The sequence below is a fragment of the Centropristis striata genome, chromosome 6, assembly GCF_030273125.1.
Source record: "Centropristis striata isolate RG_2023a ecotype Rhode Island chromosome 6, C.striata_1.0, whole genome shotgun sequence".
NCBI lineage: Eukaryota > Metazoa > Chordata > Actinopteri > Perciformes > Serranidae > Centropristis > Centropristis striata.
In genome coordinates, this window is record NC_081522.1 from 21,044,539 (window position 1) to 21,057,658 (window position 13,120).

The following is a 13,120-nucleotide window of genomic DNA, read 5'->3' on the forward strand; positions in this document are numbered from 1 at the left end:
ATTTTCTAACCATAGAGTCATCTGACAACAGAAAATAAAAGATGAGCCAAAGACAAATTACAGAGGAGGAAGAAAAAGAGAGTCAACAGATTAATAAACTGCACAAAAAAAGGGAACAAAATAATAACATTGGATCAACTCGGGGTTTTTTTGTCTATTATTTGTATACTTGGTCATTTATTTAATTATTTTCTTTGCAAAGTAAAATTGTATTCCCTTTGAATATATATATTGCATATCAGTCCAAGCATGTTTTTTCAGTGGATTGTTAAAGTTCTATTACCAAAAATTCAGAAGTTTTTTCAATATAAACTGCAAATCAACTCACAAGTATGTTCTGGCACATATTGTATGTAATGAAGTTAGATTCAGGGTCTATACTTGGCTGCAGCATACAGTATACAGTTAAATAGAGCATGTATAGTCTGATAATGATAAAAGCATTTGACCAATCAGCCTACACATTAGGGCTGGGCGATATGGACCAAAAGTCATATCCTGATATATTTAGGCCAAATATCGATATACAATATCTATCCCAATATTTCTATCGCAAAGTGAGAGCAAATGTTCAGTCAAAGTCAAAGCCAAATATGACATGTCACAAGTAGTTTTATTGAAACCGTTCATTTAAGTGAACATAAATACTGTATAACAACAGGAGTACCTTTTTTTTTTTTTTAAGTCAAAGCTCCATAAAGTGCACATTTAAATACAAAAATATCTTAAATAAAGATAGCCTGTTAAATTTAATAGGCCAATCTTTTTCTGAAATAAATATATTTATATGAGAAAAGAATAACGAACATCACAAAAGAACTAAAGGTAACGCTTTATATTAAGGTCCTTGTAATAACCATTAATTAACAAGTAATAAGGCCCTTGTAAGTCCTTACAAGATGCTAATTAACATTATTGTGTGTTTATAAGCTTATATAAGTGTTAATAATGGCATTACAAACACCCATGACCCACCCATTATTTCTTTGCCATGCCTTTATTAATCTTATTTTGTTTGCTTATTGATATTAAAATATACTTTATTGCTCATCTATTATAAGTTAACTAGAAGTTAACTATGCTTTTTGCAACTACCAGATCTAAAGCGAGAACAATGCCTTATCACTTGTTAATTAATGGTTATTAAGGACCTTATTATAATTACCGAACTAAATATGACAAACCCTAGTAAGGGCAGCATTTATATATAAAGAAAGAAAGAAAATTGAACTATATCGATAAATGAGATATGGTCTAATTCCATATCACATTTAATTTATATTAATATTATATCGATATATATCGCCCAGCCCTACTACACATATGATTTTATATTATTGGTGGCTTACCTAAGTCACTGGAGTTGATTTCCTCTCTGGTCCCCGTTTGTTTCCTCCAGTTCATCTTCAAAGCAGCGGAAGAATGTCATCAGTTGCGTGACGGTCCACGATTCCCCCGATTCTGACTGTTCAAGCAACAACAGCCCCTACACTGTGGAGTCCAGACCCCCCAACAACAACAGCTACGACACAAAGACCACCATCCTGGACAACTACAACAACGGGAACCCCCGCACCATCATCATTCCCCCTCTCAAAACCCAGAACAGTGAGGTCCCCAGTGAGTGTGAGCGGCTGATGCCAGGTAAAGGACTGTGGCCAAACACAGCCTCCTGCATTAGCTGCTAACTGTTACGTTGGTATGTATTACAGTTACTGCTTCTCAACTGACCAATCTCCTATCCTCTCCTATGCAGATGTAATGAACCATCAGAATACAGCTTACAAGTTCAAATCCTCCAATGGGGTCTTGTCTGGCAATAACCACCTACCAGGGGGCTTGACCGGAGGCGGGTCCTACCGACAGCAGCGCTCAGGGCCACACCCCCTTCAGCAGCAGCCTCTCAATCTCAGCCAGGTATGATGAGACATGTGTTGTCAACCAGTGTGTGAATGTGTGTTTGAAACCTCAGATCATGCTGTAGAGCAGTGGTTCCCAACCTTTTTCTTGAGGGACCCACATTTTTACCATTGTAAACTTTGGCGACCTCCCCATTGTCCATTGCTTCTATGAAGCCGAACTCAATGTGACTTTCATGGTACCCTCTCTTTTTCTTTTTGAGATATTCAGCATTTTCATCCCCCTGACGCTTCGCCATTTTTCCATTAGCTCTGTGTTTCTTTTGTTAGGTGAGGTTACCTCTAGGTGAGGTTACCACTAGGTGAGGTTACCGCTAGGTGAGGTTACCGCTAGGTGAGGTTACCACCAGGTGAGGTTACCGCTAGGTGAGGTTACCGCTAGGTGAGGTTGCTTCTAGGTGAGGTTACGCTAGGTGAGGTTACCACCAGGTGAGGTTACCGCTAGGCGAGGTTACGCTAGGTGAGGTTACCGCTAGGTGAGGTTACAGATAGGTGAGGTTACCGCTAAGTGAGCTTACCGCTAGGTGAGGTTACCGCGAGGTGAGGTTACCTCTAGGTGAGGTTACCTCTAGGCGAGGTTACCACTAGGCGAGGTTACGCTAGGTGAGGTTACAGATAGGTGAGGTTACCGCTAAGTGAGGTTACCGCTAGGTGAGGTTACCGCTAAGTGAGGTTACCGATAGGTGAGGTTACAACTAGGTGAGGTTACACATGTTACACATGTCCTTATTCTCGCAATATAGCCTTTATTTTTAATTTTTTCTATCGTGATTTTTATATTTAAATAAATGAATAAACGTTTAATGTAGCCCTTATTAAGTTGTTTTTGTCCCACTAATGACTTAAATGCTGACTCATCTATATTTAACATATTCGGTTTTTTACATCCCTTAAAATCAAGAGGGCTACGCGACCCCCCATGGATCTTTGGCGCCCCCCTTGGGGGGTCGGGGGCCCCCCTGTTGGGAATCACTGCTGTAGAGGAATAGTATTTTGTATATAGTATATACTGTATATGAAGCTTATTTTGTTGAATAAGCTTTTTCATTTTCTGTTAGATGAGAAAATCGATACTCACCTCATGTCTGAAGGTAAATATGAAGCGACCACTCGCTGCCAGTTAGCTTAGCTTAGCTAAGGACAAAGACTGGAAACTGGAAAACATATAGCCTGGCTCTGTCTAAAGGTGACAAAAGAGGATAAGAATGATATTGATCCTTTCTTTCAAACTCTCTTTAAGAAAGCAAATTAGCACATTTTACCAAAGTGTCAAACTATTTCTTTAAGGTTGGTAATTCATTTGTGACATTCTCCAATAGATTTTCAAGATGATGTTTATGATAATTTGAAGTGGGCTTGTATGAGGTATTTATCCATAGTCAGTGTATTAACTCAGAATAATTAATACAGAAGCTAAGCAATGTACTGATGTGGACAGAGGCAAGTATTTTTTCTTCTGTCATATATATTAGTGGCTATATTTGTTGTCTTAACTATAGCAAAAGTGCTTGTTAGCTCTAGTGCTAATGCTAATGTTTGCTATTTTTTTCAAAATAAAAGCACTGCGGTTATATTGAGTTCTAATTTCTGGGTAACCTCACGCGGGCCGCCCAATGCCCAGGTCTGCTCTAGGGGCAAAAAAACAGTTCAGGAGCAATAAAACTGACATCCAGTCCTTCTATCATCTCTTCTTCCAGGCCCAGCAGCATATGGTAGCTGAGCGAAATGGTCATCGGCGCCAGCAGGCCTACATCACCCCCACCATCGCCACTCAGGCCCCGTACTCCTTCCATCACAATAGCCCCTCCCACACGAGCAATGTCCACCCGCACCTGGCTGCCACACACCTACCCAGCCAGCCCCACCTCTACACCTACACGGCCCCCGCTGCCCTGGGCTCCACCGGCACCGTGGCGCACCTGGTGGCGTCGCAGGGCTCGGCGCGGCACGCAGTTCAGCACGGAAGTTACCCACCGAGCATCGTCCACCAGGTCCCCGTCAGCATGGGCCACCGCGTGCTGCCCTCGCCCACCTTGCACCACAGCCAGTACCAGGCCCAGTTTGCCCATCAGGCCTACATCAGCGCTTCGCCCGCCTCCACTGTCTACACTGGATACCCTCTGAGCCCCACCAAGGTCAACCAGTACCCTTACCTCTAGAGAAGACACTGACTGACACTGGAGAGCCTGACCCAGCGCTGCTGCTGCTCCTGGACCCTCTCGCCCCCGTCGACATCCTGAACATCCTCTCCTCGACCTCAGACATAAACAGAGACAGAGGAACATGCAATCCTCATGAAACTGTCACGTATAACTTGAAGATATAACGACAGAGAGAAAAAAAAGATTCACAGCCTCTCTAGAAGGGAAATATGGGGTTGAATTTCAGAGGGGTACAGTTTCATTTTTTTTCTCCTGAAAGGGCCAGTTTTTGTTTTATTTCTCTATTCTTCGCTTTACTTTATGAGGAAAGTAACGTCTCATTAGTTTAACAGGGAAGCTTGAAACAGGCCTTTTGGGACATTGGAGGTTTTCTGGATTGTTTTCTTTTATTTTCCCCTCTTAGATTTGGGAAGTGACTGTTGAACAGGGGTTACTGACTGGAAGTTTGGAATCCCAAGAGATTTGGGAGAAGGTGAAATACGGAAACCTGCTGCTCTTCAAAGAAAAAAAATATTGATGGCCTTGAACTGTCTTAATATTTCCAAATCATTCATGGCGTGGGGAGAAAAGAGAGGCAACTCCCCCCCTCCCCCCACTCCACCTTCTCCAGCCGAGGAGGCTTCTGGAAATATAACCAACAGAAGACAACAAACTTTTTAGTGTATTTATAGATATTTTTCTTTTATGTTTCACCTTTATGACGATACTTCAGTTTTAGCTAGGTGTCTTAGCTGGGCCCCGTTCTTAGAATGTAGCAGTCTGCACCTGTTTGTTTCAAGGGTTTTTTTTCCTGATACCAATAGATTTATTTGTTCCTCTTTTTCAATGTGATTGCACAAAGTGGTTATAATAACATAGGCATGTACAACGTGATTGTCTGTGTGTGCTACTGTCAGCCATGCGTGTGTAGTCCACCTCCTTAAATCTCTCTTCAGTCTTTAGGTTTTTGACCATTGTTCCCTCGTAGTGCCTTACAGATATAACGACACAGTTTACTTGGCTTGGATCCTGAAAGCCACAAGAGACTATAGCTATACTTAGAGAGACATGTTTCCCTGGTTTGACATCGTAGTCGGGGCAGTTGTAGCTCTCTTCCAGGTGTAGGCTCAGCCCTTGCTGTTTCTTGTCCTTAATGACAGCATACTATAGATGATGAAGATTAATGTTGATATCACGCTGAGCTATTTTATTATGTGTGCATGAGATAACTTGCCTGGGGTACTTACCAAAGTCATAGATAAATTCTTGTTACATTTTGCTCTGGATATTAATGTAAATATGAAAATGTACAGTATAGCTGTAGCTGTAAACCTCTTATCACAGTGGCACCCAAAATGTGGCTTTAGTTTGGAATATATTTGTTGTTTTTTTATATAATCACACAAGGGAATTCATGCATCGTGAGCAGAGATCATGTACAGGGAATGAGTTACAGTACAATGTTTGAGACACAGTAGAGGTCATTTTTTTGAGGTTAAAAGCTAGTCCGAGAGAAGGGCCTGACAGGAAGTGATTGTCGCCATGAGGGCAGGGGTAGCCAGGCTGCGGAGACGAGGCAGAGTCATGAGGGTTCTTTGAGAGAGATACTGTGTAGGCACGAGGGAGGGGGCTGTTTGAAAGCGTAGGGTCAGTTTAGGTAGGGACTGTGGAGGGCAGGGTGAAACTCTCTATCTTAAACGGGACTAAAATGGTAGCAAGTTGGCACTGAGCAGGTTGATAGTAACACTGAGCCCGGGCGGTCGGTAGGAGCCGAAGAAAGGCACTACCATACCTGAATGCACACTTATAATTCTGACATGAAATCCTTTTTGTTGTTGTCGGTTGTTGTTCTTTGTTTCTCCAGCAAATTAGTTGTTGAGGTTTGGGGTAGCATCTCAGAGCTGCAGGAACAGAACAGAAGGGAAATGCCACAGCATACACCTGGAAGGGCACCTTGTGGACGATTTGTCGCCACTGTCCATTTGTCTTCGAACCAGGTACACCACAGTCATCGCCACGCCAGCCGAACGGGATACCTGAACACTTAGAGAACCAATAGGGCTGTCGCTTCGTGTGTTTGCTGCTTCATTTTACTGATTTGTTTTTTTTTCTTGTAGCCAACGATACAAATAATCTCCTCTGTTCATTTGTCCTCTTTAGCACATCAGTACAGCTGGTGTTGTAGTGAAAGCCTTCCCCTCTCCTTCATGGTATGCCATAGTACTTGCATTTGAAGTTTTTTTGTTTTTTTTTAACTTAACATTATCTTGAACTTTTTTGACATGGCCGTAGTACATGTTGTGTTTATTTTTTAGAGATTGTTGCAATAATTCTTGTGGATGTTTTATCAGAGTGTGTGTGTGTTTTTATTATATGTCAGGCTCATTTCTATTTTGTAACCTGGGGGTTGATGTACAGTGATATTTAGTATTCCGTGGAGGTGGGTGCACCTGTGTAAAGTGTTGCAACACTGCTGATGATAGTAAGTGTTGAGTTGCTGATAATCCAATGGGGCCCTTATAGATAGACACATAGATAGATGCTTTGGTTTAAGGGCGCCACAGCCAGGTGTGAAATACAACAATCTCTTAAAAAAAAAAAAATCCCTTGACGGGCCCCAGAGTGGTCTGTCATCCTGGTACTTTTATCCCCCCACAGCTCTCCATTCCCCATCAGCTCCAGCATGCAAGCCCAGGGTTCGGGTAGTTTTTAAGATGTAATTACATAGTACGTTGCTGGTTACATCATTCTTCTCTGTTCTGTTGTTGTCTTTTTATTTTATTGTATCTACTTAATTTCCTCTATAGGCCATTGGGGCCTAAGCACACACGCATAAGGGAGATGATTTTCCATTTGAATCTTTTGGCTCTGTTATGAGACAGACTACTGAAACATTCCACTGTTTTTTGAGGGAATTTGCCGTTACCCATGCTACACTGCTGTCCTGTCCCCTCTCCTGTCAGCACGGGGATAGCATTGTTGTTTTTTTTCGCTCCTCCCACCAAAGAATTCAACAGATCCATCGTGTACAGCACAGCACAGTACAGTACAAGCAATCCTCCACATCGTAGCTACAGAGCAGACAGGCAATAACTTCTGGTCTCATCATTAAACTCTTTACAAGTGCTTATGAGGACACGTTGTTTTAACCCCCCCTGCCAACAAATGCATGTGTGCATATGAGTACACAAGGAGGATGTAACATACTTAATGCATACAGCACAGTCATTAATTTCTTTAGAATCTGGATGTTCAACTATGAGAAGAGCTGCAGTTTGTTTTAAAGCTTTTATTTTACTTACTCTTCACACTTGCGCCCTGTCTAAGTTGAATGATCAATAAGTATCTCTCCAAATTGTTAAGCCAGTTTTTTCTTTTTTTTTTACATTGTTGATGTTGTAGCTTTATTGGTGTTGTATGAAAATGAATTTGTAAACTAAAAAAAAGTTTGTTTTACATTAGCGTGCCATGGAATAGAATGACCTGTAAAAATGAATTAATCAAAAATGTACCAACTATACCTTTAAAAACCATGGTCACCCGCACAAAATGAATGTAATAATATGTGACCTGCGACATCTGAAAATGGCTTTAGATCTTTCTCAGTGGGTGACCATTCATTTAATTTCTACACCATTTGTGGCCATGCATGATGCAATAATTATACATCCGATCTCCAGCAAAAGCCTCACGATTTAGGGGGATATCAAATCATTTTCTCAAATGAAACATCCAATTACGAGAAGCCCTGTATGCGCAACATTGTGGGAAATGACTTGATGTGTATGATACCTTTGTCTATTGCTCTGTTTCACATAACCAATGTTTTGTGTTTTATAAAAAAGGGGAATCAGCAAATGTGAGCATTAACGTAGATCGAGTGACCTTACAATTACCAAAATGTGCTTAAGTAGAGTGTAAAAAATGTTTTGTGTTGTCGAGGTGAGCATAGCCTTCCCAGCTAGCGACTTTACTGTTAGAGTACTGCCTTCCAAATAACCAACAATACCTCCAAAGGTTTTTAAGGTGACATTAAAATTAGAGGAAACTAAAAAAAAAAAAAAGGCAGTTTCTCACACCGGCATTCTCTGTTAAAATACACTCAAACTTCCAGCTTTGCTCATGGTGTTGGCGTTGGAAACACTGAGAAACATTCCTGAGAGCATGATGTGCTGCATTAGTCTTCAGACAAACTCCTCTAAGGTGACTTGGAGCTCAGCCTAGAAACGAACAGACAAACCGCACTCATTCAGTATGAAAAACCATTTGGCAAAGTCGCAGCTGCCTCCCAAAGTACAAAGGGGTTCGGAACAGGTGTTAGGTGGATTAATCATTAGCTGATGTACTCGCTGTCACCAGGAAATTCATAATCTAGCTACACGAGCATTCTTAAAGCCCTTTCGGATGAGAGTGTGTGTTTTTGTTTTTTAACCTTTACGTTGAGGAGATCTGCTCCTTCTGCTGGCTATTCCTTGGGGGAATTCAGGGTGAGGTGGTCAAGGTTTGATGCCATCACTGATAGAGGGTTACAATATATGAATTTAAGAACCAAAACTGATTTGAATATGATTGTTTTCCTACTATCTTCATTCGTTGCAAAATCATGCAAGGATATGAAGTAATTTCTACCACCTTAAATCCCCAAACTGCTGAGTTGTACAGTAAGATCTTTGGTCCTACTTTACTTTTTTTTTTTAATGTAGCTTTTCATATGTTACTTTCAGAGTGATTTCTAGCCAAAGAGAGTCATTTTTGTGGTGTTAGAATCTAGAAGTGGTAGACCAAAGCTACATTCAAAGCCAGATTTGTCTGTCTACACTACAAAAATATTCATCTGAAGCTAGAGGTCATGTCAAAGACACAATTCCCTTTCTCTAAAATTGTAAATTAGAGTAGCTCAATTTCTTAAATAGCTACTTGCATAACAATATTCATGCAAGTGATTTATTTCTAAAGACCTAAGAGTGCATCAAACCCTGACCCCCTTTTGTGTCCATTGCTGTATGGTTTCTCAATGGTGTAAAATCTCATTCTTTGTCGATAAAGCTAATGTGTGCTGCAGTATTTCCTAGTATACTTCTCTGTTAACTGTCTTTTCTTATTTACTTTTGTTTATTGGGGTGTGATGTCTCATTATTTCAATCTGTTGATGTAGCGTTCTATGTATACCCTGTTCCTTAGCCTAATATTATTAAGTATGTTATGAGAATGGATATTTTACTGGCTTTATAGAATGTTTAAATAAATATAATAATGACAATAAGAAGAAGGATTAATTAAACCTCCTAACAAGTTGAGTACTTGCTACTAAAGCGCTTGTGTTACCATTATGATGTTGTGTGCTTCTCTTAATCATTTTCGTTGTAGAAAAATGGAGTGAATTTATATTAGGCTTCGAAAAAACTAATGATAGCATTGTAAATTTTACAGGAGGATTTTAACAGACAAACAGCTTCGTCAAATAGAAGAATATAGTTATTTTAATTGTCCTCTTTACTAACTGTAGGGTGAGAAGGGGCTCGCGTTGTGGTGAACTATGTTATAGCTTGTTATTCACTGTTACTTTTGATCATTTTTTCGGTCTCCGAGGTGAATCGAGTTATTAATGAGAATTTGTATGCTCACATATGCATATTGTATATGTGTAGAAATGTAATCACACTTTGTCTTGGATTTACATTAAACTGTTAAGTCACGGCACCAGTCTCTTGTTTTCTACTGCGGTGAGTGTGTCTCTGTGTGTCTCTGTGTGTGTGTTTTACTATGAATATGTAGGCCTGGTTAACCCTTTATCAGGCAAAGAACTATATTTGGTAACTTCAGGTAATATTTCGAGAAAAAAGTTGCAAATTTACTAGATTTAAAGTGGCAAATCTACAAGAAAAAAAGTGGCAGATTTAAGAGATTTAAAGTGGCAAATCTGCGCGAAAAGTCACAGATTTACGAGAAAAAAGTGGGAAAAAAGCTACTTTTTTCTCCCACATTCACCACTTTAAATCTCATAAATCTGCGCATTTTTTTCTCGTAGATTTGCCACTTTAATCTCGTAAATTTTTTTCTCAAAATATTATTTTCGTATGTTTTTTTTTACACATTCTGGCTGTATGTAATACCCTCCAATGTTCTCTATGGTTGAAATTTGGAATTTGCAAATATTTCAATGAGTGTCCTATTAAGGGTTAAAGTGGCAAATCTACGAGAGAAAAAAATGCGTAATTTATTAGATTTAAAGTGGTGAATCTGGGAGAAAAAAGTTGCTTTTTCCCACTTTTTTTCTTTTAAATCTGTAACTTTTTTTCTTGTAGATTTGCAACTTTTATCTAGTAAATTTGCAACTTTGTTCTCGAAATATTACCTGAAGTTACCAAATATAGTTATTTGCCTGATAAAGGGTTAAAGTACAGACAGTATACAGAATGGATCAATCCAGAATATTATCCAGGATTTTTTAAAATCATAATTAGTGATAAATGACATATTCACATATTACTGGATACATAATATTCTATCATCATTTGCGTAAAATTTTCTTAGTTACATTCCATCACTGACCTAAGCAAGACATTGAATCCAGTTATTTAAAAAAAAGATTTTATTCCCATAAGTAAAAAATAATAGACATGATACTATATAAAAATACTACATAAAAGTGCTAAATTACATGCAACATGTTTATAAATTATCAAAACCACTCATGATACAGACACATGGCCATAGTGAGTGATTATAAATAATATAAGATTGTAAATGCATTACTGTGTAAGTGGCATTATATTTTACTTTAATTTAATAATAGTCATTATAATACTGTGCATAAGCTCACTATACTGAGTGTTCTGTATGTAAAATCTGAATCTGTAAAGTAACTAGTAACTGTAGCTATTGCTGCAAAATGAATGTATTTCAGCATTTCTGAAGAAGTGAGTTGTGAGAAGTTTTTTGAAAAAGCTCTGTATAATGCAATATTTGCGTCTGGAATACAGGGAATAAACCTGCATTCAGTGATAATACCATGTGAAGCAGAAGTACTTCAAAATGACGCCTAAATACTGTGGTTCAATTATTGTACTGAGTTTCATTCCACCACAAACTGGATCTCTCTGGCAGTTTTTTTCAGATATACTTATTAAGTCATGTTTTGAAAAGCAACATAAACATTTTATGATTTAATTTTCCATAATAATATGGCACATACAATAAAAATACAATGTGTGTTACTTTGTAAAATCTAAAAGTAAAAATTACTTGAGTAAAAGTATGCAAATATTGCAAAATGCATTTGAAATACTAAAAGTAACTGCAGAATAGCCCATTTCAGAATAATGTTAATTTATAATGTATATTTTTAAGTTGGAACAATTGGTCCATTACTATGTATATCACTTAAGGCAGGGATGGGCAACTTAAATGCTGGAGGGGTCCACAATTTTTCATCAACACTACCACAGGGCCACATATAGGACAGTGCACTTAACCAGATATGATGAAACTGCAATTTTAAATATGTTTACAGTGCAGTAACTTAACATATTTCATGCTCAAATGCATGTTTAACATTATAAATAGGAATACAAGAGGTTTGAAGCAAATCAAAAATAACCACTTACTGTGATTTCTTTTTTTTTTCAGTGCAAGAACAGCAGACCAACATTAATTGCAAGAAGTAATTTTGTGCATTTTTACACAGCACTTTTAAGATTTCATGCTCAAATGCATGTAGTTGTACTTATGGCCACTTTAAGTGAGGGTGCATCTAAGATGTAGTGAAGAAAAAGTATAAAGCAGCAGAATATGAATGAAAGCCAAACTTATCTAACATCAGCAATGTTAGTCATATGATTTCACCACTAGGTGGCGGTGTGCACCAAAATGTTGACATCAGTAAACTAGCACTGACGTGATTAGGTTATGCTGATCATCTCCATTTATTCTCAACCACAAAACCTTGCTAATCACGATGTTTTTAGAATGCACCAAGGCTACATATTTGAAGCATAGACTGTATATAAATAATGTGAAGAAGCCTTGCAAGCCGTTTGCAAGTTGGTGCATTTATTTCCTTACTGAAATCATGCATTACAATAAAAAGTGTTCATCCTTGTGTCTCATCTTAAATACTGCGCTTCAATAGGCTTGTCCACGTTGATGGAATTGTAAATTAACAGGCGCAGTTGTGCAACAGTAGGCTGCACCAAAAAATGAATCCTTGCAGGAAAATAGACGGTGTCAGTTTAATAACTGTTAGTATGCATGGCTAGGTAAACTCCATTCAGCCAATAAAAAGACTGGCATTGATATGTTCATCCATGGCTTTACCTTGCTAAGTGCATCATCGCAAGAGGAAACGTTGCCGTGGAAGCCGCAGACGCCAGTCGAAGAGGACCAACCTAATTTTAAACCCACTTTGACGGAAACGAGCTGCAGCCAATGAGAGCTGCTTTTGATAAATTGGAAACTAATCAGATCAGCCAGGGGGCGGGACTAACCCAATCCTCAGGACGAGAAAGGTAACTGTTACCAAAAGAGTGTCAGATGAAAACCAGCTCGTGCACAGGACGTCTACGCTGAAATAACTTGAAACGCAGGCAGGTGGTTACATGAAGGTTAATGACGGAGCCGCAGACAACATTTTATTTCGTCCAGGGATATTTGTCGTAACCCAGACAAAGGAATTGACAGAGTTGGAGCTCCCTTTTTTGGGGTAAGTCTGAATGCGCAGCTATGAGCAGGCTGACAGGAATGGCTGGGGGAAAGGAGGAAAAAAAATGTGTTATCTGTGCACTCAAAGCTAGCTTTGGGAAATATGGCCAAAGTATGTTAGCTAACCCGTTTTTAGCATTTTTGCACTCAAATGAGGGCTGTAACCTGCTTTGTCTAGTCGACCGAAGAGCCACATGACCGTTAAACTTGCAAGTAACGGGACGGGATGTAGGACAAGAGACTGTACTGTGTCATGATGAGACCGTTCAGCCCGGGGATGAAGTCTGTGCTGGGGCTATGTGCGGTCCTCTTTTCCCTTATTCACCACGTCAAGCGGTTATCAGTGACGAATTAGTTAGG

At 39.2% G+C, this 13,120-nt stretch overlaps 2 protein-coding genes across 4 annotated transcripts in view; both read left to right on the forward strand.

The window, feature by feature from the left end:
• The window catches only part of hipk2 (homeodomain interacting protein kinase 2), a 97,240-nt gene extending 87,482 nt beyond the window's left edge, over nt 1-9,758 (forward strand). For 2 of the 3 annotated variants that reach the window (XM_059334362.1, XM_059334363.1), the window contains exons 13-15: nt 1,400-1,644; nt 1,757-1,917; nt 3,617-9,758. In XM_059334362.1, the coding sequence (XP_059190345.1) occupies nt 1,400-1,644; nt 1,757-1,917; nt 3,617-4,078 (868 nt within the window). In that variant the 3' untranslated portion in view covers nt 4,079-9,758. Of the gene's footprint in view, nt 1-1,399; nt 1,645-1,756; nt 1,918-2,977; nt 3,011-3,616 lie in introns of all 3 variants that reach the window. The other variant, XM_059334361.1, reaches the window with a different exon arrangement.
• A 2,827-nt stretch (nt 9,759-12,585) lies between these two features.
• Nucleotides 12,586-13,120, forward strand: part of si:ch211-1e14.1 (UPF0606 protein KIAA1549) — a 52,240-nt gene continuing 51,705 nt past the window's right edge. Inside the window, exon 1 of the mRNA XM_059334371.1 lies at nt 12,586-12,761. The gene's annotated coding sequence lies outside the window, so the exon portion shown is untranslated. The remainder of the gene's footprint in view (nt 12,762-13,120) is intronic.